The 27,845-nt window shown below is 44.1% G+C and overlaps 1 protein-coding gene across 2 annotated transcripts in view; it reads left to right on the top strand.

Moving 5' to 3' along the window:
- Nucleotides 1–2,869: 2,869 nt before the first annotated feature.
- LOC121558130 (sodium channel protein type 2 subunit alpha-like) overlaps nt 2,870–27,845 on the top strand; it is a 37,067-nt gene continuing 12,091 nt past the window's right edge. The window contains exons 1-17 of one of the 2 annotated variants that reach the window (XM_045225540.1): nt 2,870–3,146; nt 6,509–6,828; nt 7,901–8,019; nt 8,643–8,732; nt 11,162–11,290; nt 12,444–12,535; nt 13,603–13,899; nt 14,550–14,613; nt 15,665–15,806; nt 16,390–16,596; nt 17,375–17,653; nt 17,913–18,254; nt 18,496–18,631; nt 20,647–20,885; nt 21,527–21,700; nt 21,968–22,324; nt 22,603–23,148. In XM_045225540.1, the coding sequence (XP_045081475.1) occupies nt 6,562–6,828; nt 7,901–8,019; nt 8,643–8,732; nt 11,162–11,290; nt 12,444–12,535; nt 13,603–13,899; nt 14,550–14,613; nt 15,665–15,806; nt 16,390–16,596; nt 17,375–17,653; nt 17,913–18,254; nt 18,496–18,631; nt 20,647–20,885; nt 21,527–21,700; nt 21,968–22,324; nt 22,603–23,148 (3,480 nt within the window). In that variant the 5' untranslated portion in view covers nt 2,870–3,146; nt 6,509–6,561. Of the gene's footprint in view, nt 3,147–6,508; nt 6,829–7,900; nt 8,020–8,642; nt 8,733–11,161; nt 11,291–12,153; nt 12,246–12,443; nt 12,536–13,602; nt 13,900–14,549; nt 14,614–15,664; nt 15,807–16,389; nt 16,597–17,374; nt 17,654–17,912; nt 18,255–18,495; nt 18,632–20,646; nt 20,886–21,526; nt 21,701–21,967; nt 22,325–22,602; nt 23,149–27,845 lie in introns of both variants that reach the window. The other variant, XM_045225541.1, reaches the window with a different exon arrangement.

The following is a 27,845-nucleotide window of genomic DNA, read 5'->3' as shown; positions in this document are numbered from 1 at the left end:
CGAACGTTCCAAAAATATACAGTGAGCTCCAAAAGTACTCCAGCACTTTGGATTTGAAATTATACAATGACTATGAGGTTAAAATACAGACTGTCAGCTTTAATTTGAGGGTATTTTCATCCATATCATGTGAACCGTTTAGAAATTACAGCACGTTTTGTACATAGTCCCCCCATTTTAGGGGACCAAAAGTATTGGGAAAAATTCACTTCTATGTGTATTAAAGTAGTCAAAAGTGTAGTATTTGGTCCCATATTCCTAGTAAGCAAGGATTACATCAAGCTTGTGACTGGCTATAGATGAAACGCTGCTACATAGATAATGTAGTAGCAAAATACACATGTTTATCCATATTTCAGCTAATAGCATCCATAGTGGTTGATCACGATAATATTTCCCATGGATATTGTCCAAATAGCTTGAGTCATTTGCGGTCACGTCTCGATAATGAAAAAATAGATGGCACTACTGCTTCTTAGGCTATAACTTAGGCTAGATGTCTATAGTGTCATGGAAATAAAATATTATCCTCTCTAATGCAGGGACTCCTGAGCCCTGTACTGGATGGTGAGTGTATGCTATCATGACGCTATCACACTGATCTCTCTGTGCCCCTGGCACTGCCCATTTATCTGCTGCGGGCTGGCGGCCAGGGAATGCCAGGGCAGCCAGTCACAGCCCAGCCTCACAGCTAGCTAGAGACACCAGGGTTCCTCTCTGTGTGCCACTTAAAACACGTGGAGATTACAGTTATTTACCCTCCTCTCCTCCTCTCCCATCCCTCTCCACCTGACTTTGAACACACTCTCTACTCTCAACATTAGCCCAGTCAGTCACAAAACAACCTCTTTCCACTAAAAACCGGGGTTTTGAAAACAGATTGTGCGACTTGCCTTGAACTTGAATGTGTTATGACATTTGAATAAGGAAGGTGAGCTGAAGAGAACATAGAGGCCCCTCCGAGGAGCGCAGCCACAGCCCCTCTCTGTTGTGCTAATGAGAGGCGTTGTAGCCAGTGTAGCTTTTCAAATCCGTGCTAATAGGAGACCTGTTCATTATCCCGCTCTCTCTCGGTGGTCACCTCTCTGAACCTTGTACCAGCATGAGATAGCAGAGCTTTCTGATGCTCTTCTATCTGTCAGCTGCTACATACGCTGCAGAGCAGACCTGTTGGTCACACTTCTCCCAGGCTTTCAGCAGAGCAGACCCCCAACCACTCAACCCTCCCTGACCATTATTTCAGTGTCCCTGTTGACAAATGCCAGGCAACTCAAAGAAGACGTCATTGTTGGGCCTGAGTGATGGGCAGGTGGCCTGGAGACTGTGTAGTGTAGAGACAGGAGGAGGTGCCTGGCTGGTGCTGCAGTCTGGTGTAGCAAGACCAGGAGGCTCTTCAAGGAAATGGCTGGCTACGGAGTGATTACCAGGGCTTAATTGCATTAACATTATTCATCCTTTAAATGCTAGATGGAAAGACTTGATCCAGCAGCACAATGCTGATTCAGAGAGCAATGGAGTTCTCTCTCTCTCTCTCTCTCTCTCTCTCTCTCTCTCTCTCTCTCTCTCTCTCTCTCTCTCTCCCTCCCTCCTCACTTTCTTAACCATTCTTTCTCAATACACTCAAAGACAGAGGGGAAATATCTGAAACACTTCCCGGGCCAATTTACACTGAAGTAAAAATAACTCTAAAACAATATTTGCTCTCCTTTCCTACTTTCCATTAACAAATCAATGGAGGGGGAGAACCAAAATGGCTGTGTGGTGCCTTCAAAACAGCGCCCCCTGTCAGACATCCAGAGATATAATTGCCAATAAGCCAGGTCCTTAATTATTGGCACCCTTGATAAAGACGAGCAAAAAAGACTAACACCCCTGTTTTCAATACTCTAGCACCCTCCCCCTGAGAAGAGAATGGCACTGAGACCAGCATGAAAAAATTTATGCACTCACTAACTGTAAGTCGCTCTGGATAAGAGCGTCTGCTAAATGACTAAAATGTCAAATGTAAAACATTTAATGTTTTATGAGATTGGAGAACATGTTGGGAGGGATCTTAGACCATTCCTCCATACAGAATATTTCCAGATACTTGATATCCTTCGTCTACTCTTATGGACTGACCTCTTCAACTCAAACCACAGGTTTTCAATGGGGTTCAAGTCCGGAGACTAAAATGTTGATTTGCCATAAATAGTGCTTGTGCGCATAGAAATAGAGGTGGCGCGGGGTGTTTCCATTGGGGGCCCCGAGTGAAAACGTTTGGGAACCCCTGCCATAGACAATTAATGCTTGTCTATTCTTTAGACTACGTTCCTTTGCTTCTTTCTTATAATCGCCAAATTATGGCTTTACTTTAGTTTAACATGGGTGTCGCAATTAGATCATTTAAATTGTTGTAATAAATATCAATGACAAGAAGCCTGTTGTTTAACAGATTTGCCTTACATATCAATTTCTTGCAATGCATTATCCAAATTGGCAGGGATTTTGTGGTCTCTAAATGTGTGTTACTCAAACACAGGACCGCATTGAGCAAACGTTGATCACGATAATATTTCCCATGGATATTGTCCAAATAGCTTGAGTCATTTGCGGTCATGTCTCGATAATTGAAAAATAGATGGCACCACTGCTTCTTAGGCTATAACTTAGGCTAGATGTCTCTATTGTCATAGAAATAAGATATTATCCTGGCTATAGATTAAACACTGCTACATAGATAATGTAGTAGCAAAATACAAATGTTTACCCATATTTCAGCTAATAGCATCCATAGTGGATCCATTACAGGGAATAAATAACTGGTAAGGGTAAGGGCACGCCCAGGCACTGTGAGAGATTCACACCCATTCAGTTGGGTGGCTGACGCGCGCTTGGGAACACATTTAGTCACTCACTCACGTCACTGTGTTTTCGGGAATTGTGGTGATTGAGAGAGATGGCCACTGTTGTTACTTAATGTTCCTCGCCCTTTCCAAATATGATCTGAGTCCCTCGGTTTTTGGAGACGTATGTGCGTGTCAGATGGTGGTGGCAGGGTGGAGATGTTACAAATGAGAAGCGCTAAAGTCGGGGAAATACACGGATACGTCAATATGGCGACAGCTGCCGCCTCCCCTGCTCGTTTTGAATCCACGACAATTAAGGTATGGCTACTAGCCTCACCTTCTCTTTCAGATTATACCTGTAACCTGTGCTTATTGTTCGATACATAATGTCAGTAAAAGCAAACCACTGCACTTGTCTAGACGGAGGTATTAGCCATCAATCGATTCTAACTTGTTTCACACCTTCATGTGTTTGGCTAAGCGTTTCATGATGACAAAATGTCTGAATATTGTGGTGACTGGTGTCCCTGTTAGTAGCTTACCATTTGGTTTCTGTCTGCCGTTTGGTGTATGAGCCCCAAATGTGTGTTTTCTGTGTTGATTCGCGTTTCAGCACCATGGACAGCAGACGTGTTCAGAGAAAATCAGGCTACGCAGCAATAAGTACTAATATGAACGGTTACTACTACTCATATGTCACATTTAATGTGTTGATATAATAACAGTATGTATTGATTTAATGTATGTCTTGACTGCATACTTATGTGTTTATAATAGCCTACATAGAGCCTCGAGGGATTCGTGTAACTGTGAACAGATCTGACAATATTCTAGCTGTGATATTGATCACTATCAGAGACAGACATCATAATATTAAAACAACCTTTTTAAATGTGGAGGTTGACATTTTAAACATTATTTGGATAAATGTGTCAGAGCGGGCGTAGGTGTGGTGTAGGAATCAGATGCAGGACACAGATGCTAGTCCAAAATACTTTAGTAAAGTCCACAAAAGAACGGCTACAAACAAAGCCGGAGGCACGAGAAAAATAACGCACACAGCGTATACATGCAAAACACGCACAACAAGTGCGGACTCTCTATCTAATACAAAATAGAGCACTATCTGACTGGAATCACCAGCTGACAAGGAACAACTACACACAACCACAAGACAGAAACAACGAGAACTTAAAGGACACATAATCAAGACAAAATGAGAAACAGGTGTACCAAAACAGACCAAACCAAACAAACACAGAAACAACGAACGGTGGCAGCTAGTACTCCGGAGACGACGACCGCCGAAGCCTGCCCGAACAAGGAGAAGGAGCAGCCTCGGCCGAAACCGTGACAAAATGCCATCCACCCACGACTACCTTTTAATTTTAAATGTCTTCTGAAATGTCATGTCCATTCAAAAACCCTAACATACCAGACAGTCTAGCTACCGATGCATGCTAGAACTGGAGATTCCATTTAATTCATTGTTAGAGTATAGAAATAATCCGTGTCTGCGGTGTTGTTTGACTCCAGGCAAGACAAGCCGTCAGAGACTGGTTCAATAGTGTGTACTAGCCTAGGGTGTAGCAGACCTCTCATAGGGCTCTTAGATGGCATGCTGTCAACTAACTCACACATCAGAGCAGTGGATCCCCAGGCTGTCTTTAGAACACAAGCAGATGTGTTTATAAAGTTCCCCATGACAAAAGCCAGCTAGCACACAGTGACACAGATATCGGCTACAAAGAACCATAGGATATATGAGGTTGCTGTAATTCCCCATTTATAGGGCTATTCCATGCCATGAATTAGAACAAAAGTGATTTCGGTCACACTTTATTTGGATAGTCCTGATAGTCCATCTGTAGATGCTCTAACGATGGTCATACGATCAACAAACTATCTGTTGATAAGCAACTGGCTGCTAGGATTATGGTTAGGGTTAATAGATAGTTAGCTGAAATGTTAGTTATGGTGTGTAGAAACACCAATCAGCTCTGAAAACACCTACTTTGGTCTCAGTTGCTCAAACGGCAATCAGAAACCAAATGGTGCTAACCTGATGAACGCAAATGAGATCCCTCCTCGGCTGGCCTAAGAGCCCCATGGAAGTGTATGCTGGCTGCCGTGCCACTGTTTTGGATGTGCCATGTGTCAGTAGTAGCCTCATAAGTCAGACAATATAGGGTTGCTAAGGTGACAGAACTGCAGCTCCGCTATTGTTTCAGAAATATGAAATGGTAAAGACTGATAGTGAAGGCTATGTCAGTAGAACCATTGTGTAATGAGGATCACAGTGTTACAGATGTGATGAGAGAGGAGCTGGTGAGGGAACACAGTCCTATTCCCTGGCCCCTGCTCCCAGACAGGGAGGCCCCATTGCCCTGGCCTCTGAATATTTATTGTCTTAAAGGTACTTTGTTCTAATGGCCCACCTGGGTTTTAGGGGAGCGCTTGTTTGTATCTCTCCCTGGGCCTCTGGAGGAAACAGGGGAGGCCTTTGGAGAGAGGGAGGGGGAGAGAAAGGGAGGGAGCAGGGAAGGGGAGAGAAAAGGAGGGAGCAGGGAAGGGGAGAGAAAAGGAGGGAGCAGGGAGGGGGAGAGAAAAGGAGGGAGCAGGGAGGGGGACAGAAAGGTGTGTGTGGGCGTTGATTGATGTTGATGGAGAATCGGGCCATGATGAGAGAGAAAGTGAGTGGTTATTTCCAACACAGATGTATCCAAAATGAGTGTGATCTATCCACAGCAGTTGGCTGTTTTTAAATCAACCACAGTGGCAGTGACAACCCTTGGGGCATATTGAAGGTCACCTACATAGAATTACATTTAAGAAGCTTAAAATAATCTCTGTGGTCACCTACATCTCTGTTTCAACTTGGTGATCACCTCCCTTCTCAGCAGAAAAATAGCATGTATTGTTTCATACAAACAAAAGGGATATTTCTATTTTTCCATCATTCGGCTGGAACAGTGCCTCTGATGTCCAGTTTGGTTGGCCTCGGCCATGGCTGACTGTCCCTCTGCATCAGTTCAGGTCCCTCTTCGGCTGTCACCAGCCTCAGCCCTCTCTCCCCACCTCACCTCGCCCTCATCCCCACCTTTGACCCCCTGGGCATCTCAAAAGAAAGACTACCCAGAGTTCAGTGCAGGCAGAGGAACTGTACGAACCCTCTCTAATGTCTCTCCTTCTTTTCGCGTGTGTGTGTGTGTGTGTGTGTGTGTGTGTGTGTGTGTGTGTGTGTGTGTGTGTGTGTGTGTGGATGATAGGCATCCAGGGTTTCCCTCTCAATTGTAGCTGTAATGCTCTTATCACGTTGATGTCTTTAAGAGGAAAGATTCTAAGATTAGGGACGCTACACTAAATCTCTTCGACCATCCAGGTCTCTGTGTATGATGTAGTACAGGTATATCTTAACATGGTGCTACAGTACAGTAAGATACAGTAGAAGTCATGGGAAATGAAGATTATATTGCCATTTATGCTGTTTCAGTTGTGTCTTCACAATACGTATTTGACATTCATCTTAGGGGGATGGGGGAGCATTTGTCTAAACATACAGTAAGTAGAGTACTGGGTGTATCCAAGGCCACTTGTCATGCACAAGTGCTATAGGCTAAATGTAGGAGCTGGGCCTTCCTGATCTCCCTCCCTCCCTCCCTCCCTCCCTCTCTCCCCAGCACCCTGTCCTAGCGGAGCCCCAAGCTTCCCTGTGAAGGAGCACGATGACAAGATGGCACATCTGCTTGTACCGCCCGGACCTGACAGCTTCCGCCGCTTCTGTCCCGACTCGCTTGCCGCCATCGAAAGGCGCATTGCAGAGGAGGAGGCCCGGAGACCCCGTGTTGGCCGCTTTAGCTACAGCGATGACGACAACGGGCCCAAGCCCAACAGCGACCTGGAGGCGGGGAAGTCCCTCCCCTTCATCTACGGGGAAGTCCCCCAAGGCTTTTTCTCCGCCCCTCTGGAGGACCTGGACCCCTTCTACTCCAATCAGAAGGTATGTCTGGAGTCTGGACACACCCACACCTAGCCTAAGTTCCAGATCTGTTTGTGCTGTCTTGCCAACTCCTATTTCATGTCATATGGGACTCAGGCTAAACCACACCTACAACCTTTAAGGTTGGCCTATTTTTCAATACAAAAGCATTATGATACATTCACACGACATTGCAAGACTCATTGGCAATCACGTTAGCCCCTGCTGACCAATAATGACACAGGAGTTCACAGAATGTTCTGAATTTGAAACAAAGCTAGCGTACTGCGCTCTGAGGCGGCGACATGGGATCCTGTCCTCATGCTGCCTCCATGTTGTTTCATTAATGTATTAACTGGTGCAGTGATTCATCTTCAAAGAATAACACAGAATAACAAAAACAGACCAAAATACATTTTAGGCACTGTTTCTGGGCACTCAGTTCATGTCAACACACTCAAGGGTCCTCCTCAGACAGTGCCAAGATTAACTAGCAGCCAACAACACAAGTGCCAGGAACTGAGCTGAACTGTGGCCCCAGCTGAGTCTTTGATGTTGTCATCCAGACACAATGTACTGTAGAAGCCCCTTCTGTAGGACGGCTGTTTACAGAGCCTACCAAACACTTTCACACTGCCATGATCAGACACACACACACTTAGACAGAAACACACACGCACATACACATACACCCACACATAGAAAGTCACATTTGCATGGGTACACACACACACACACATCATGAGTCCATCTGAGAGGGACTGCCTGACTGCTCTCCTGCCTCTGGGGTTTGAGCATGCCAGACAGAAAAAACACCACCAATAATAACAGGATCACAGGACAGCCACAGCGCACCATCAACAGTGGACTCTATTTACTGTAAGAGGACAATGTGCTGTGTTGGTGTGTACAGCTGGGAGTGGTGTGTTTCACATCCACAGTCACTTCTTGTAGTTTATTTCCATAGTCAGCCCAAATAACATGCAGTAAGGTGTTCTACATATTACTGCATGTTATTTGGGCAACTCAAATCTTCCTCCCTCTCTCTCGCTCTTCCTCCCTCTCGCTCTCTCTTTCTCTCTCTCTCTTTCAGACGTTTATAGTATTGAATCGTGGCAAGGCAATATTCCGTTTCAACGCCACTCCTGCGTGTTACATCCTAAGCCCCTTCAATCCTCTACGGAGAATAGCAATTGCAGTTTTAGTACACTCATATCCTTTCACATCCATATCAAGGCTTGGTTTGATATACTTATGGCCTAGTGGGGTGTCATATAGAATGTTTTTTAGCTACGTTATTTAGCCCATAGGTATTGTTGTAATGTTTGAGTCACTCAAATATCACATGAATAGACATTAGAAATGGCAAAATGTATAGAATTGCAAGAAAATTAGCTTTAAAACGGCAACATTTTCTCTGCTACCCATGACAAAATGTGTAGAATTGCAGGAAATAAGCTTTAAACCTGCAACATTTTCTCTCCGCCAACAAGAGGAATGTTCCACAATGCTGGAAGGGGGGCCTGAGTGAAAAAGTTTGGGAACCCCTGATCTAGACTATGTGTATGAGAGAAATGTGACTAAATTGCATGTTGACTTTGAGAAGATGTTCTAGTAGATGGTCTCCTGAGTGGTTCCTGACCATGTGACCTGACCAGGAAAAACTCTGGGTCGATATTTCTAGGCTGTATAGGGCATGGAGTTTTTCCTGGTAAAGGCCTATGGTCAGGGAACACTCGGGGCCTAGTCCTCATTATTAGTTAGCCTTGATGTGACATTGCTTTATATGTGTCTCTGAACATGTTGGGTTATTTCCTTGACTTGTGTCTCTGTACGATGTTCAGCATGTTAATCATGTTCACCATTCTGACCAACTGTGCTTTTATGACTCTGAGTAACCCCCCGGACTGGGCCAAGAATGTTGAGTAAGTAACTGGCTTATATTTGAGATTTTATTCCTGTAGGTTACTTATTATTGGCTGTGATCCTATTCAATTGACACCTGTTTTCATACCTTCCTTGGTAAGACAAAGATACAATTCTGTTTCCAGTGTGAGAATGGATATTTGCTTTTGGGCTCAAGTATTCTCAGACGTTTTTACTGTGAGAAACCAAAAGAAACTCATTAGCATGACAATTAAAACATTGGCTATGCTCCAGTATCCACCACAGGAGGTTGGTGGCACCTTAATTGGGGAGGAAGGGGCTTGTGGTAATGGCTGGAATGGATTAAGTGGAACGGTATCAAATATGTCAAACACATGTGTCATGACTTGCCCTCATGGGCTGAGGATCAAAGATGCCGGCTAGACAAAGGTTTGAACACCCCCTTTCCTGGGGGCCAGTTTTATGACCGGTTGTAAATTCCTTGCAGAAACTTTATTTTCCGTGCCATGTAGTATTGGGAGAGGGAATTTCCCCGTGAGACAAAGGAAGTCTTCCCGCCAAGACTCCAACATCCAAAAGTGGATAATGAAACAATATTCCTACTTAAAAGTATGTGGGAAATGGTCAGTGGCGACTTAAAGAACAATCATGTCAAATTCGTTACTATGTTGTGATGTCATTAAAGACGGTGGAACAACATAACTGTATCTCTGGGGGTGTACACTTCCCAGTTATGAGGTTTGCATCAAATTATTGTATAAAACGAATGATTAAGTATAATAATACTTTTGTGAAGATAACAATGTGATTTTAGCATTCTAGATGAGATGATTGCTTTCCATATTGATTTGTTCTCAGTCAGTGGCCACGCCCAGATGAGCACAAACATGATGGAACGCCCCTTTTACCCCGAGTGCATAAAAAGCCTTGAAAAACAAATTAACATTAGACCAGCAGATGTGAAGCGTAAGCTAACCGTTACAAAATGGTTTAAAACTACAACTCCTTTACCAAAGGAAGCCCCACAGCTTAAAATGGTTGACACTCTACAGACCAGCAGATGTGACGCGTGAGCTAAACATTGCAAATGGTTGAAGTTCTACAAGACCAGCAGATGTGAAGCGTGAGCTAAATGTTACGAAATGGTTTAAAACTACAACTCCATTACCAAAGGAAGACCAAGCATACTACGGTATAAGCCGGATGTTGCAAATGGTTGCTTTTCTACCAGACCAGGAAGCGTGAAGCTGAAGCTACACATTACAAAATGGTTAGAAAATGTGAGACGTTATTCCACACGTTTGAAATGGAGAAACTCTAAAACTCTCAACCTCTACACGAGGTGATGAAGAAGACAATGCACTAGACCTTATCATCTCAGTCTGCAGCTGGCATGTATAGTCGTCTAGAGAACTTTTACTAAAGATACGAGTTGAGAGGGACAATCCCTCTCAGACAACCGCTGGTACATCTGAAGTATCCATTCTAACCCCCACTACGACAAGAAACTCTACCAAGGACATTTGGATCTCTGGTGGGCAAACCAGAGTCCTACATCATCAACTCAACTATCGAGGACAGCTACACGTAAATACATGTTGCATTTCTAATCCGAATGAGCGTTTAGTGGGGTTTTAAGCATTTGTATTTCCGTGAGCGTAGTTTCCAAAGTAACCACGATAGTTTGAATCTCTGTCTCTCCCTTCCACTCTTACCCTCCTTCTACTCAAGCATTCATGCTATTGTTAGTCCAGTCCACTAGGGACCTGTTTTCATTGTATTATGTTAGTAATCAATAACCTGTGTGTGTGTGTGTGTGTGTGTGTGTGTGTGTGTGTGTGTGTGTGTTTGTATTGTGTTGTTATTTAGTTAGTTAGTAAATAAATAATTAAGCCAATTTGTGTATTGCTGATTCATCAATAAGGTTAGAGTTCTTGCAGGTTCAAGGATTATGCGACGTTCAGAATGAGACTGATAAGAGGTCATTATTTAATAAGTGACTGTTATCGATATATAACATATATAGCTTCTAAGAGTTTAATTCGGGAGATGGTAACTCGTTAAACAACTTATTCCGTGGTGCCCCAAATTCCTAATGAGTTAATTGTTACATGATTAATTTAATCGAGTGACAATTAAACATAGTTAGGTGATTCGATAAATAAATAACAGTCATACATTAAAATAAGTCACGTCACGCCATTCCATTCGCTCTGTTCCAGCCATTATTATGAGCCGTTCTCCCCTCAGCAGCCTCCACTGGAATCCACACAAGCATAACACTTACAATTGTTATGTTGGTATTAAAATTGGAACAGAGCCTACACTGGCACAGGAGAAATTATGTTGGTTTGGCCTAGCCCCGGAAAACAAGCACGATTTTGATTGAAGGTTTTGATTGAATAGGGCTGTTGTTGGTGACTTCCATAGCAACCATCATAATACCTTTCTCTCTTGGTTTGATCAGGTACACCTTCACAGGGATTTACACATTCGAGTCTCTCATTAAAATCTTGGCGAGGGGGTTCTGTGTGGGGAAGTTCACCTTCCTCAGGGATCCATGGAACTGGTTGGACTTCATGGTAATCTCCATGGCGTAAGTATTACCACCGATGTATGTATGACTTCTATTTCCAGCTAGGATCAATAGAATAGGATATTATCTAGCATTGATGACCATATCAACAACAAGCATATTTGAGTATAGGACTGATGTAAGTATTCATCCTAACCAGCGTAGTATAATTAATTTAACACTTCACTACAAAACTGCAACTCATGTCACTATTCCAAATATCAATATACACTGACTGTACCAAACATTAGGAACACCTTCCTAATATTCAGTTGCAATAAGGGATCATAGCTTTCACCTGGATTCACCTGTTCAGTCTATGTCATGGAAAGAGCAGTTGTCCTTAATGTTTGTACACTGCCATGTAACTGGAAGGACTGGTTTGAATAGTGAAGTGAGGACACAGAGGTCTGTCAGGACACAGAGGTCTGTCAGGACACAGAGGTCTGTCAGGACACAGAGTGCCACTATTCTCAACCCTCTAGACCAGTGGCATTCAAACTATTTCAGCAGGGACCCCATTTATTTTGCCCAAATTTCTGGGGACCCAATTTTTTTAGGCAGAATCTCTGCAGACCCTGTTTTTTTTGTTCTCATGGCCCCACCACACCCCAAATATAATGGCACAACCTTAAATTGTTACATTTCTATTTTTACATCAACAAATAACAATCAATTCATTACATTTTAATATCCCTTCAAAATGAAAAGAAACCGATATAGTGCATTTTATTGAATTAATTAAACTGTGAAAGTGTGTACTTTACATGTATTCATATGCGCGTGTGTGTGTACCTGCGTCTGTACATGTGCGCGTGTGTGCGTGCACTTGCAAGTATGTCGGGGTACAATGCTGATTTTTAACTGTGCATTTAATCCTGCAGGTATGTAACAGAGTTTGTAAACCTAGGCAATGTTTCAGCTCTGCGCACTTTCAGAGTATTGCGAGCTTTGAAAACTATCTCGGTAATTCCAGGTAAGAGCCTGTGCCTGCTCTCTAACCCGTCAGCCACGGTGTCTTTTGTTTGTGATGTTTGTCGACCCCCCTTCCCCCCCAACCCCTTGGTTGTCATGGTGTGTGGGCGTGTGCGTGTCCTGTGTGTGTGTATGACTTCCCCCTTCCCTCGCTCCTCCTCCCTCCCCCAAAACCTCCCCCCGCTGCCTTCCCTTACAGATATGTGACAGAGTTTGTGGACCTGGGTAATGTCTCGGCCCTCAGAACCTTCAGGGTTCTCCGAGCCCTCAAAACTATATCAGTCATCCCAGGTGAGAGAGCCCAGGTCAAAGGTCAGAGGTTAAATTTGAAATGCTTAAATGCTAGCAACAAGGCTAAAAGCTAACGGCTAATGGCTAATTCACTCCATTTGAGATACAGTAACTGTTCATCTCACGTTAGCTTAGCCTACCGGTGTTGCCTCTGTCACGCTGCCTTTCCACAGGCCAGTAAAAGCAGGAATCCGGGCCCACTCCATCGAGATGGAAAAGATTCCACGCTTTTAGACACATTACGTTACTTTCACTTTCTTTGTTATCTTGCCCTTTGGGGAAATTAGGTCAAATATTTATGATTTGTTTGCTTTTTTATGCATGAGACATTGCGAAAGCCAATTTGTGTGGTGAGCATTTGTGTCTAGGGTTCCCCCTCCCTCCTTGTTCTATGTTGCATGTATGTCTTGTTCACTGTATATGGTGGTTGATGACTGGGGTTGTGCTAGAGTGATGCTAGGCAATGCCATGACAGACACTCTCACAAAGTTGTCATCTCTCGGTTTCATGGACGAACCAATCACATCATTGGCCCCATGAATAGTGGGGGTCTCTAACCTCAGCCTACATCAGCCCACTTTCTGTCACTAAAACCCCAACACACTTGGTCCCTATCAAACTGAATGATTGCAATTTATCCATTACGTCATTATTACATTGCTGGACAGATCACTAAGTAATGATATGAATATGATACAATATTTGTAGTGATCTGAGTCTATTCAAAAAGAGAATTGGATAATCAACAAACATTAGACTTTCTGTGTAGACAGTTTGCCAGGGGCTAATCTGGGTGTTTTGAACTGGGTTAACACCAACAACACCATCTCTTTGGAGAGATCCATGAGGAAAAGTGATCAGTCTCTACCTCAACCGGCTCCTGTATGAATGCCATACAGAAACCTGACATATGGATCTCCTATGCTGCTTGCTAGCTATCATTGGGGGCTGAAGCATTTCTATATACCTTAGGATTTCTATACTATATTTAGAAACTGTATTATGTATCTATTCAATAAACAAGTTGGAGCTGGTAACCAGGACTGTGTGTGGTCCCTACCTTACAGGCCTAAAGACCATCGTGGGCGCTCTGATCCAGTCGGTCAAGAAGCTCTCCGATGTCATGATCCTCACCGTTTTCTGTCTCAGCGTCTTCGCCCTGATTGGCCTGCAGCTCTTTATGGGCAACCTGAGGCAGAAGTGCATCCGCAACCTCGTCAACGCCACGACATCCGACGACCTCCTGAACATAACTCTGGGAACTCTAGACTTAAACGGAACTGATTTCAACGGTACTGATTTCAACGGCACTGATTTCAACGTCACTAGCTCCTTCGACTGGACCGAGTACATCAACGATGAGAGTAAGCTAAGAGCTTGTTTTGTCTGCAGGGGCGCCGGGGTAATGAGGGTCAAGTTCTATACCTCAGGCAGTATCTGAGTCACACTACTCAGACAGACTTCATATTCTGTGTAATAAAACCAGCCAGCCCATGCCCTGACCACTTTCTATGAAGCAGCGTGATAAAGAGTGACAGCGATTGGCCGGGATGAGGGGGCAAATGCAAGCAGTGCCTGGTGGGAAATTGTGGCAAACGTAGCAGATAATCGGTCACAACAATGCCCCCCCCAGCTCCATACCCTCCTCCCACTTGTCTGGAGAGAGAGAGAGAGAGAGAGAGAGAGAGAGAGAGAGAGAGAGAGAGAGAGAGAGAGAGAGAGAGAGGCACCCTTTTGCCCTCTATATATATATATATACAGTATAATGATAATAACAATTATTTTAATGAAGTGCTTTTTTTTTATTTCACTCAGAGTCACCCCAGATTGTTTGCTTAATTCATAAATCAGAATACTGTATAAACTTGAAAACCCATTAAGATGATTTGCTCAGTGTCAGTCCTTTTAATCCCGTTTCAAACCTCCCTCCCCTCTTTCCTCCCTCCCTCCCTCCTTTCCTCCTGCACTCCTCAACATATTGAGTGATTGTTCCTCTCTCTGTTCTTCATTCTAGGTAATTACTATTACCTCTCCAACCGAAGGGACGCCCTCCTCTGTGGGAACGGCAGTGGAGCCGGGTGAGACTTGACAACATGTTTTATTTATATAGCCAATTACATTCACCGACACAGCCTCAACACGCATACGGAATTACTGAGCACGATTACATGCACACAATAAATACAATTATTGTGCACTGTCAGATTCATATAATAGTTTGTTTAAAACCCTTTACATGCTTTGCAAGAAGAACGATTTACCTAATAATCGTGTTTACATGGACACATCTGAAATCAGGCCATTGATACATTTTAATAAATGCAGAAAATCAGCAATCAAAATAAACATTCTACCCCAGTGAACATGTTATTTTTGCGAAGACTATTTGATTCTGAGTTTGGACATATGACGTCACGTTTGTATGTGGAAACTATTTCTAAGATGCATACTTTCAGTTTTTCCGAACTCACTTCACTCACGCATAAGAGGGAGGCTCGCGCTACCGGTGCAGACACATGCGCAGATCAAATACACTGCTGGAACTCCTATTAAGGTTTACATGTCCTAATAATTGGAAAGATTGCTCAGAAAACAGGTGTTTAATCGGCGTATGCTTACTTCGATTATGACCTTAAGATAAGCAGAGTAAGGTGTTTACATGACTAATGCCATACTCTGCCTTCTGCCATAATCAGTTTAATATTGAATTATTAGTGTGCATGTAAGCGTACTCGCTTGTTTCCTCAACACTTAGGCATTGAAGAAAGGCTAACTAGAATAGAGCACTTGGCGCTAATACAAGAGAGTGGAGAGGACTATACTATTTCAGCAGAATTTAGTTGGTTAAGTTGATGCAGTCAAGTCAGTCGAATAAAAACAAGTGCTACTTACTGTGGATAGTGTTAATGTAGTCAGGCTGATCTAATAAAATGAAATCATATTCAGTGTAAGTGCAGTCAAGTCGATCTAATGAAAACCAGTGCTGCTCAGTGGACACTGTAAATATCCACTGTATTGCTCTGTACTGTACAAGCAGCCTGTGGCTGTGGTTTAGTGACCTGTGTGTATACAGTTGGGCTCCACCACGTTTGCTGACCTGTGTGTTGTGTATGGGGGTCTCCACCACAGGTTGTGTCCAGAGGGGTTCACGTGCATCAAGGCGGGCAGGAACCCAGACTACGACTACACCAGCTTCGACTCGTTTGGCTGGGCCTTCCTGTCCCTGTTCAGACTCATGACCCAGGACTTCTGGGAAAACCTGTACCAACAGGTGGGCCAAAGCTATTAGTTAGAAACAAAATGGCCGCTCACTGTTTGCTGATTTGATATATTTGATCCCCTTTTAGTGCTTTATCATTGAAAATAACAGTGAAACAACTCTTATGTTATTATACAACTCAAATAACAGTGAAACACTCCCTCTCTCTCTCTTTCCTCTCTCCCTCCTCCCTCTCTCTCTCTCTCCTCCCTCCCTCTCTCTCTCTCTCCCCTCCCTCTCTCTCTCTCTCTCTCTCTCTCTCTCTCTCTCTCTCTCTCTCTCTCTCTCTCTCTCTCTCTCTCTCTCTCCCTCCCTCTCTCTCTCTCTCTCTCTCTCTCTCTCTCCCCCCTCCTCTCTCTCTCTCCCTCCCCACCTCTCTCTCTCTCCTCCCCTCCCCCTCCTCTCTCGCTCTCTCCCTTCCCCTACTCTCTCTCTCTCTCTCTCTCTCTCTCTCTCTCCCTCTCTCTCTCTCTCTCTCCCCTCTCTCTCTCTCTCTCTCCCTCTCTCTCTCTCTCTCTCTCTCTCCTCACTCTCTGCTCCCTCCCTCTCTCCCTGCCTCCTCCCCATCCCTCCCTCCTCCCTCCCACCCTCCTAGACCCTGCGAGCCGCGGGGAAGCCCTACATGATCTTCTTTGTGTTGGTGATCTTCCTGGGTTCCTTCTACCTGGTCAACCTGATCCTGGCTGTGGTGGCCATGGCCTACGATGAGCAGAACCAGGCCACCATAGAGGAGGCAGCCCAGAAGGAGCAGGAGTTCCAGGCCATGCTGGAGCAGCTCAAGAGACAACAGGAGGAGGCATTGGTAATGTCTGATTTCTGATTGTGTATTTGCATCGCAAAGTTGGACTTTTTTAACATTTGCATTTGAGTCATTATCCAGAGCGACTTACAGTAGTGAGTGCATACAGCCAAAGTCCTCGCTGTCTTTCCCTACCCTGGCCTCTATTGCCCTTCCTTTCTCAAGTCCATAATCCTCTCTTGCATAAGTATGTCTTGGTGCTTGCTTGGTGTCAAGCTTCTACAGACAAGGGTGCTCCATTACTATGGAAACAAGAGGTAGCTAGAGAAGGAATAATTACTCTCCAGTATTGGTAGTACAGTATTAGCTTCCATGGAGGGAGGGAGGTTCCCTCTCCATCTGCTTCACATAATTTCTTATTTACAATAACAGCTTGACCAAGAGACCAGTAATGCAATAATAACAAAAACATGGATATCACAAGATTTTATATAACGAGTAAAAGCATGGTTGCTTTTGAAAAATGAATGATACTTTTGGCTCCCATGCTTTTTGTTGTTGTAAATGATTCCACAGTGATTTAGGGTTATGCAGGGCTTGTTATTATTTCAAAGAGCAATCGGGCTGTTGACTTGCTTCAAGAACAAATAACCTTTTAGTCTTTGCCAATTTCTTTAAGAAAACTGTCTGTTTGTGGGACAAAACACAGGCCTCCATTTTTAGAAGTTCTTTGAAGCTGATATGGGTATTTGTGCTGCCTGCCGCTCTGCTCTGTGCTCTGTCCACCAAAGACGGGTGCCGGTTGCCGTGACAACTGTGCTTGTTTGTGATTGGCTGGCAGGTTGCCGCGGCAGCAGCCACAGAGAGCCACGGAGAGTACAGCGGGAGAGAGGGGCCCTCCTCAGAAACCTCCACGGGGACCTCCAAACTCAGCTCGAAGAGCGCCAAGGAGAGACGGAACCGACAGAAGAAGAGAAAACAGAGGGAGGAGGAAGAGAGGGGCGAGCACGAGACGTTCCACAAGTCAGAGTCGGAGGACAGTATCAAGAGGTTAAGCTTCCGGTTTTCGATAGATGCCAACCGGCTGTCCTACGAGAAGAGATGCTCCTCACCCAACCAGGTGAGCACACAGTGAGGGGAAGGGTCATCATCGTCATCAACGTCATTGTCTTAGTCACCATTGTCCTCATTACTATCATCTTCCTCATCACTCCACTGAGCAGCGTGTCCACTGAGTCACTCCAATCATGCTGATCTCTCTTCTTCCGTATCATCGTCTCCATCACCTCCATCCGCCTCCTCCTCCTCTTTTTTAGTACTGATACCTTTCTCTTCCCCTCCTCCCTCCCCTCTCTCGCCTCCCTTTCCCTCTCCACCAGTCTCTCCTCAGTATCCGCGGCTCCCTCTTCTCCCCAAGGAGGAACAGCCGAGCCAGCCTGTTTAGCTTCAGAGGCCACGCCCGCGACGTGGTCTCCGAGAACGACTTCGCCGACGACGAGCAAAGCACGTTCGAGGACACCGACAGCCGCCGCGGCTCCCTGTTCGTGCCTTGCCGTATCGAGAGCCGCTGCAGCACGGTCAGTCAGACTAGCCTGGCCCCTCAGCGCGTCCTGCTGCCCGCCAACGGCAAGATGCACTGCACCGTGGACTGTAACGGCGTCGTCTCGCTAGTGGGAGGGACCTCAGTGCCCACCTCGCCTGTAGGACTGCTCCTGCCTGAGGTGAGCTTTCGTTTTTATCAGTCCAGGCTCCAAATAGTATTCCATTTCTTTTGATTGAGCCAGATGACCGGGTTTGCACTTTTGGGATTATTCCATTGGTTCCATTGCCCAGCTAAAGTATTTGACAGAAAATAAATACTATTTGAAATGAACCCAACATGGTTGGTATAGTAATGGAGTCCCTTGCAGGCCACCTAATCCATACACTGAATAACTCTTCCAAATGTTTCTTGGTCTCCAGGGAACTACCACTGACTCTGAGATGAGGCTGAAGAAGAGGAGGTCTCGACAGGCTTCCATGGTCTATCTAGATGAGCCAGACAGAGTCAGAGCCAGAGCTATGAGTGTGGCCAGTATTCTCACCAACACCATGGAGGGTTGGTGTCACACCAAGTTCTTACATAATGTTATTATACCAAACCAATGAATCAAAGATCTTGAAGACCCATAGCCTACAACAACCATTGTAATGTGTATGCCATCAATAAAGTGTCCTCCTTAGCATTAGAAAAGCTTGATAGCACTTTCCTGAAAGTCAACTACAGTTGAAGTCGGAAGTTTACATACACCTTAGCCAAATACATTTAAACTCAGTTTTTCACAATTCCTGACATTTAATCCTAGTAAAAATTCCCTGTCTTAGGTCAGTTAGGATCACCACTTTATTTTAAGAATGTGAAATGTCAGAATAATAGTAGACAGAATGATTTATTTCAGCTTTTATTTCTTTCATCACATTCCCAGTGGGTCAGAAGTTTACATACACTCAATTAGTATTTGGTAGCATTGCCTTTAAATTATTTAACTTGGGTCAAACGTTTCGGGTAGCCTTCTACAAGCTTCCCACAATAAGTTGGGTAAATTTTGGCCCATTCCTCCTGACAGAGCTGGTGTAACTGAGTCAGGTTTGTAGGCCTCCTTGCTCGCACATGCTTTTTCAGTTCTGCCCACATATTTTCTATAGGATTGAGGTCAGGGCTTTGTGATGGCCACTCCAATCCCTTGACTTTGTTGTCCTTAAGCCATTTTGCCACAACTTTGGAAGTATGCTTGGGGTCATTGTCCATTTGGAAGACCCATTTGCGACCAAGCTTTAACTTCCTGACTGATGTCTTGAGATGTTGCTTCAATATATCCACATAATTTTCCATCCTCATGATGCCATCTATTTTGTGAAGTGCACCAGTCCCTCCTGTAGCAAAGCACCCCCACAGCATGATGCTCCCACCCCCATGCTTCACGGTTGGGATGGTGCTCTTCAGCTTGCAAGGCTACCCCTTTTTCCTCCAAACATAACGATGGTCATTATGGCCAAACAGTTATATTTTTGTTTCATCAGACCAGAGAACATTTCTCCAAAAAGTACGATCTTTGTCCCCATGTGCAGTTGCAAACCGTAGTCTGGCTTTTTTATGGTGGTTTTGGAGCAGTGACTTCTTCCTTGCTGAGCGGCCTTTCAGGTTATGTCGATATAGGACTCGCTTTACTATCGATATAGATACTTTTGTACCTGTTTTCTCCGGCATCTTCACAAGGTCCTTTGCTGATGTTCTGGGATTGATTTGCACTTTTCTCACCAAAGTACGTTCATCTCTAGGAGACAGAACACGTCTCCTTCCTGAGCGGTCTGACGGCTGCGTGGTCCATGGTGTTTATACTTGCATACTATTTGTAAAGATGAACGTGGTACCTTCAGGCGTTTGGAAATTGCTCCCAAGCATGAACCAGACTTGTGGAGGTCTACAAATTTTTTTCTGAGGTCTTGGTTGATTTATTTTGATTTTCGCATGATGTCAAGCAAAGAGGCACTGAGTTTGAAGGTAGGCCTTGAAATACATCCACAGGTACACTTCTGACCCACTGGAATTGTGATACAGTGAATTATAAGTGAAAAAATCTGTCTGTAAACAATTGTTGGAAAAATTACTTGTGTCATGCACAAAGTAGATGTCCTAACCGACTTGCCAAAACTATAGTTGGTTAACATGAAATTTATGGAGTGGTTGAAAAACTAGTTTTAATGACTCCAACCTAAGTGTATGTAAACTTCCGACTTCAACTGTATATGATATTTTATACTTGTTATACATGCTTATAACAAGTCATAATGCCTTATAGCCAAAATGTGGACATGTATACATGCCAACAGGTGGCAGGTAGCCTAGCATTTAAAAGCGTTGAGCCAGTAACCGAAAGTTCGCTGGTTCAAATCCCTGAGGCGACTAGGTGAAAAATCTGTCTGTGCCCTTGAGCAAAGCATTTAACCTTAATTGCTCCTGTATGTCGCTATGGATAAGAGCATCTAAAATATAACTAAAATGTTTTAAAAAATAACAAATTAAAAGGACATTATAAAGTGTCACCAAAATATGTCTGTTTTAACCCTTTCCAGAGCTTGAAGAGTCCAGGCAGAAGTGTCCACCATGCTGGTATAAGTTTGCCAACACCTATCTGATCTGGGACTGCTGTCCTATGTGGTTGAGTTTCAAGGGTATCGTCAACACAGTGGTGATGGACCCCTTCGTGGACCTGGCCATCACAGTCTGTATCGTCCTCAACACTCTCTTCATGGCAATGGAACATTATCCCATGACCAAGGAGTTCAATGATGTCCTCTCTGTCGGGAACTTGGTAAGTGTTCGATATTATTAAGGTAAACTTGCAAGGCTTTTCTGTTAAAGAGAGACTGTTACTGGGGTGGATTTCTCCCCTAACCGGCCATTTCTAATTGGACATTTTTTTCTTCACACAATACATCTATTTATATATTTTTTACTCCCAAACCCTCCACTCAGCAGTCTGCTAGCAGATTTAAAATGTATGGTGAAAAAGAGACACAGATAAATAAATACCTTACATAGTACATCTATTGAACAATACTTCACAATACATACATCAGAAATAGTTACAAATGATAGAGATCCATTCATGGATGTACAGGTCTGTTGGATAAGAGTTCCGAAATATCCGTTGCTGCTTTTTTCATTGCAAAAGTATTTTTAAGGACAATCTCTTGCACCTGATATAGCTTTTTCCTCAAAGTCACACGTGCTACCTTCCAAATCCCCATCCTGTTATTCTTCACAGTTTCAGCCACCAAGTTGGCCACATACTATTTAAACTGTATATATCCACTATCCATAGGGCCAAATATGTATGCCTAGCCAAGCTTAACCCACACACTACCCACACAACCATTAACACTCATTCTATGGAAATATTTCTAACCGTGCTCAAATCTAACTAATGTCTCTGTCTCTGGCTCTATGTAGGTGTTCACGGGCATCTTCACGGCTGAGATGTGTTTCAAGCTAATCGCTCTGGACCCCTACTATTACTTTCAACAGGGATGGAACATATTTGACGGCATCATCGTCAGTCTGAGTCTGATGGAGCTCGGCCTGGCCAATGTAGAGGGGCTGTCTGTGCTTCGGTCTTTCCGATTGGTAAGATCCCACTTCTGACACCAGTTTCTCCCTAGTCGACCCTGTCAGAGCAGATTGTGTACCTTCTAGTCGCCACGTTTCTACAGGAAACATAACTCTACTACCTCCCTTAGCTGAATAACAGTTGCCCTTTCTTTTACATACTCCTTGACACAGTGGTAATATTCATCTTCATCCTTTGTTGATTGATGCTAGCTAGATGTTAATACCATAGTCACAACCAGGTACAACAAAATAAACTCCTCATTTGATTATTCTTGTCAACAGTTGAGGGTGTTCAAACTGGCCAAGTCTTGGCCCACCCTGAACATGCTGATCAAGATCATCGGTAACTCGGTGGGAGCTCTGGGTAATTTGACACTGGTCCTAGCCATCATCGTGTTCATCTTCGCCGTGGTGGGCATGCAGCTGTTTGGCAAGAGCTACAAGGAGTGTGTGTGTAAGATTGCAGACGACTGCCAGCTGCCGCGCTGGCACATGCATGACTTCTTCCACTCATTCCTCATCGTGTTCCGGGTGCTGTGTGGGGAGTGGATCGAGACCATGTGGGACTGCATGGAGGTGGCTGGCCAGAGCATGTGCCTCATCGTCTTTATGATGGTCATGGTTATAGGGAACCTGGTGGTAGGTGGCTTTTCTGTTGTCATTATATATCCCAAAATCCCCATACCTATGGATGACTCACTGTACTCACTTTTATATTTTCTTTCATTTGCGGTAAGAGAAAAATGTTGAATCTTTCGTGGTCAATTTGTGTTTGACACTGGTGCAGCAAATATGTTTTAAGCATTGCCATATTCACGTGATATGCAATTTTCAATTTGAACTGAATCTCCAAATTAACAACTGAACCCAGATCAGAATGGACTCCAACTTTTCCTTTCCTCCCTCCGTCTCTACAGGTCCTGAATCTGTTCCTGGCTCTGCTGCTCAGCTCCTTCAGCGCAGACAACCTGGCAGCCACGGACGACGACAGCGAGATGAACAACCTGCAGATCGCTGTGGGCCGCATCCAGAGGGGCGTGGCCTGGGTCAAGGTGACCATCCGTCAGGTCATCCAGAGCCTGTTTCTCGGGGGCGGAGCCACCAAAGGGGTCAAGGGGGGGTCACTGGAGGAGGACAAGCCCCTGGATGAGCTCCACAGCTCCATCAACGGCAATGGGGGCAACTGCATCTCAAATCACACATCAGTCGAGATCACTAAAGATCCGAGTGGGGTCTATCTGAAGGAGGGGAACGGGCGGCCCGGAGGTGGGTTGGGGGTGGGGCTAGGAGATAGTACGGAGAAGTATCCAAAGGAGGAGTGCCACTACATGTCGTTCATCCACAACCCCAGTCTGACAGTGAGCGTGCCCATCGCGGTGTGCGAGTCGGACTTTGAGACTGCGATCACAGAAGACTTCAGCAGCGACTCGGCCTCCGAGGACATGTCGATGGGCAGCAAAGAGGTAAGAGAGGAGGTTTGACTAGAGACCCGTGTGCTGCTCTGTTCAGTAGTAATGTGCACAGTCACATCACATCTTCTACTTGTGGTATCTTTGAGTGGTGTCTGTGTTAGTTTTGAGTGGTGTCTGTGTTTGTTTTGAGTGGTGTCTGTGTTCGTTTTGAGTGATGTCTGTGCTAGTTTTGATTGGTGTCTGTGTTAGTTTTGAGTGGTGTCTGTTCGTTTTGAGTGGTGTCTGTAATAGTTTTCAGTGGTGTCTGTGTTAATTTTGAGTGGTGTCTGTTCGTTTTGAGTGGTGTCTGTGTTTTGAGTGGTTGTGCTAGTTTTGAGTGGTGTCTGTGTTCGTTTTGTGTGGTGTCTGTAATAGTTTTCAGTGGTGTCTGTGTTCATTTTGAGTGGTGTCTGTTCGTTTTGAGTGGTGTCTGTGTTTTGAGTGGTTGTGTTAGTTTTGAGTGGTGTCTGTGTTCGTTTTGAGTGGTGTCTGTGTTAGTTTTGAGTGGTGTCTGTGTTAGTTTTGAGTGGTGTCTGTGTTAGTTTTCAGTGGTGTCTGTATTCGTTTTGAGTGGTGTCTGTGTTCGTTTTGAGTGGTGTCTGTGTTCGTTTTGAGTGGTGTCTGTATTCGTTTGGGCTAAATATAGCCCAACTCTATAGTATTTGAATGCTTTTGTTGTATTTGACCCAGGTCTGCTGTGTTTGATGTAGATCTGTGTAAAGAGTCAGTGGTGTAGTGGAAAGGAAATGCACGTAATCGGCGTTCACACACCTTTTTATCTTGCCAGGCATTTACCAACCTATTGCAGAAAAATGCATAGACAATATAAGCAGCGTTACTTTGTTCACCGCGAACGGTGATCAGTGTTTACACACCTATTCTTTTTTACCACACCATCACTGGATAGAATCTGAGAACTCCAGACTTTCCAGAGGCAGTTACCAGCTAGATATTTTGCTGACTCATTCAGCCATTGCATGATGTCTTTCTAGCCTAGTCCACTATCCAGGGAATTGTAGTGTGCTGTTGTAAAGCGCTAGGCGTCAAAACAATAGCGTAGCATGAGAGGACAGTACAGTCACAACAAATAATGAGTCAGAATGGCCTATGGCCCAAGAAGCAGGTCGTTTCTGTATGTTCTCATTAGATATCTATAACAGGCTGAGTGTGTGTGTGTGTGTGTGTGTGTGTGTGTGTGTGTGTTATCTGGTTGACTGAGTATACAGGTGGGCAAATGGGTCTCCATTATTATATGCGCTTGTTGAAGAAATAGTTTAAAGCAGCGTCCTCGCAAAGGGTGAAGCGAAATGAAGTGTGTTTGTGTATGTGTGGATGCTCATGGATGTGTGTGGATGATCATTTCTCACACATTGAATCCCTTTCATTAGAAATCACAACATCTTTATGACATTTTTAATGGACTTTCAATTAATGCCGGAAGACAGAGAAAGGACTTACAATATCCCACTCACTGGCCTATACACACATACATTACATTCTGGAGCAGATGTTGTAAATAAGATGTCGAACAGTGTGTCTGCTTCAAAGACACAATGTCATGTTAGGCTAGGAGGGTAAGCTGGCCTTCTGGGCTCTGTTACCACACCCCCAAATCTCCAGACAAGAGCCAAGTACAGGGAGGGGAGTGGAGCTGAGCCTACCTACTGTAGTGTTGCCAACTCTTTCAGTTATTAGAGAAAGCTAGCCTGATCTGTTTCTGGTCATGACTCCCATTGCTCCAAATATGGATTAGACTTAGATTATGGATTAGACTTAGATTAGATTTATTGGGAACGTGATCATCAACCGTGTGTGTGTGTGTGTGTGGGGGGGATTTTGTGCTATGAACAGTACAAGGTAAATGTGGTCCTCACAAACTGTTTAATCCTATTCTATATCATCATAGAGCCTTGTCTTCTAAAGTTTATCTGCATGGAAGTGTTTCTCTGTGGATAACCTGTGTCCCTATGTGCCTTGCAGCTGATAGATGAAAACAGACATAGAGGTTGTACTGTACAGTATGAGCTGGCTTGTGGCTGTATCACTTTACCTTGTTTAACCCACCGTTTGTTATTGCAGCTGTGTTACAGACCCTCACAAGGTTGTCAGTGAGAGAGAGGAGACTTGTAAGACCATTTTATTGTACATAGCACTAACCGTGAAGACTGCCTATGCCATTTTACAGAACCAACCAATATTTATCTTGCATTTTTTTCAATGGATTGCCTATTTTTTCATTCTCTGGCTGACTACCCCCCCCCCAACTGCTTTCCTCGTCAGCATCTGCTGTGATCCCTGACTTTATTTTATTTTATCCCCCCTTCATCTCATTTCTTTATTTCTAATTTCAGCATCAGGCTTTTTTATAGTTTCAACACCATTATGAATGAGCTGCACCCACTTTTTTCCATTGATAGGCGAAGTCATGTGACTTTTTATTGCTTTTGATTTCCTTGCTTGGTTTGTATTGATTTTGGAGGTGATTGGCATTGTACACCCCAAGATTGAGAAAAAATAACAGAGAATTGATGAAGAGAGAAAAGGAGGGGAGGAGGAGACAAAGATGAAATCAATTAATTTTGCCTGAAGTACTGTAGGTTAAAATCACGAGGGTTACATTTTCTCCCTGTACAGATCTAGTGAGTGTTTTGGAGTCTGAATATTAGTCTCTTTGAACCCCTGGTAGATTAGCAGTTGCATACTGTCAGCCATACCATACTGAACTGATGCAGCAATTATAGCAAACACCCAAGTGAAATCAAGACACAAATTACATATTGCCTTCCAAAAGCATGGCAGGAGGGCACCCTCAATTTATATATAGTCTTCACCCTGAATTGGAAGAGAGAGAGAGAGAGAAAAGAGAGAGAGTCTCTCTCTCTCTGAGTCACTGGCTGCAGGTGGGGCGCGGCAGGCAGGCGGGAGAGAGAGAGAGAGAAGGATGAGAAAAAATGTGCGAGACAGAGAGAGAGATAAAGGAACACAGAGAGAGAGAGATAGCGCCACCCCTCCTTCTGGAACATTGTGTATCTCCGGGCGGGAGAGGCGTGGAGCGGGCATGGTAGCATGCTTCCCTCATCCCCAGTCCGTATTAGCTGGGTCCCACAGCAATCAGACCTGCTGCACTGTCTAGTACTGATGGCGTGTTACTCCTCTGTCTGCCAGCCAGACGTCCCAAACTCCCTAAAGATTGCACCATGTTTTACCAGTGAAAACTGGGATTCCACCTACGGAGCTAAGCTAAGCTAGGCTAGACCTTCTCACCATACAGTACACAGAACACTGTATTGCATATACAGTTGAAGTCGGAAGTTTACATACACTTAGGTTGGAGTCATTAAAACTCGTTTTTCAACCACTCCGCAAATTTCTTGTTGACAAACTATAGTTTTGGTAAGTCGGTTAGGACATCTACTTTGTGCATGACACAAGTCATTTTTCCAACAATTGTTTACAGACAGATTATTTCACTTATAATTCACTGTATCACAATTCCAGTGGGTCAGAAGTGTACCTGTGGATGTATTTCAAGGCCTACCTTCAAACTCAGTGCCTCTTTGCATGACATCTTGGGAAAATCAAAAGAAATCAGCCAAGACCTCAGAAAAAGAATTGTAGATCTCCACAAGTCTGGTTCATCATTGGGAGCAATTTCCAAACGCCTGAAGGTACCACGTTCACCTGTACAAATAATAGTACGCAAGTATAAACACCATGGGACCACGCAGCCGTCATACCACTCAGGAAGGAGACGCGTTCTGTCTCCTAGAGATGAACGTACTTTGGTGCGAAAAGTGCAAATCAATCCCAGAAGAACAGCAAAGGACCTTGTGAAGATGCTGGAGGAAACAGGTACAAAAGTATCCAGACTACAGTTTGCAACTACACATGGGGACAAATATCGTACTTTTTGGAGAAATGTCCTCTGGTCTGATGAAACAAAAATAGAACTGTTTGGCCAAAATGACCATTGTTATGTTTGGAGGAAAAAGGGGGTTGCTTGCAAGCCGAAGAACACCATCCCAACCGTGAAGCACGGGGGTGGCAGCATCATGCTGTGGGGGTGCTTTGCTGCAGGAGGGACTGGTGCACTTCACAAAATAGATGGCATCATGAGGAAGGAAATGTATGTGGATATATTGAAGCAACATCTCAAGACATCAGTCAGGAAGTTAAAGCTTGGTCGCAAATGGGTCTTCCAAATGGACAATGACCCCAAGCATACTTCCAAGGTTGTGGCAAAATGGCTTAAGGACAACAAAGTCAAGGTATTGGAGTGGCCATCACAAAGCCCTGACCTCAATCCTATAGAAAATTTGTGGGCAGAACTGAAAAAGCGTGTGCGAGCAAGGAGGCCTACAAACCTTACTCAATTACACAAGGTCTGTCAGGAGGAATGGGCCAAAATTCACCCAACTTATTGTGGGAAGCTTGTGGAAGGCTACCCAAAATATTTGACCCAAGTTAAACAATTTAAATGCAATGCTACCAAATACTAATTGAGTGTATGTAAACTTCTGACCCACTGGGAATGTGATGAAAGAAATAAAAGCTGAAATAAATAATTATCTCTATTATTCTGACATTTCACATTCTTAAAATAAAGTGGTGATCCTAACTGACCTAAAACAGGGAATTTTTACTAGGATTAAATGTCAGGAATTGTGAAAAACTGAGTTTAAATGTAGTTGGCTAAGGTGTATGTAAAC

Source organism: Coregonus clupeaformis, chromosome 16 (genome assembly GCF_020615455.1).
Source record: "Coregonus clupeaformis isolate EN_2021a chromosome 16, ASM2061545v1, whole genome shotgun sequence".
Classification (NCBI taxonomy): Eukaryota; Metazoa; Chordata; class Actinopteri; order Salmoniformes; family Salmonidae; genus Coregonus; species Coregonus clupeaformis.
Note: the sequence above shows the minus strand (reverse complement) of the source record. Positions and strands in the feature narration are given on the sequence as shown.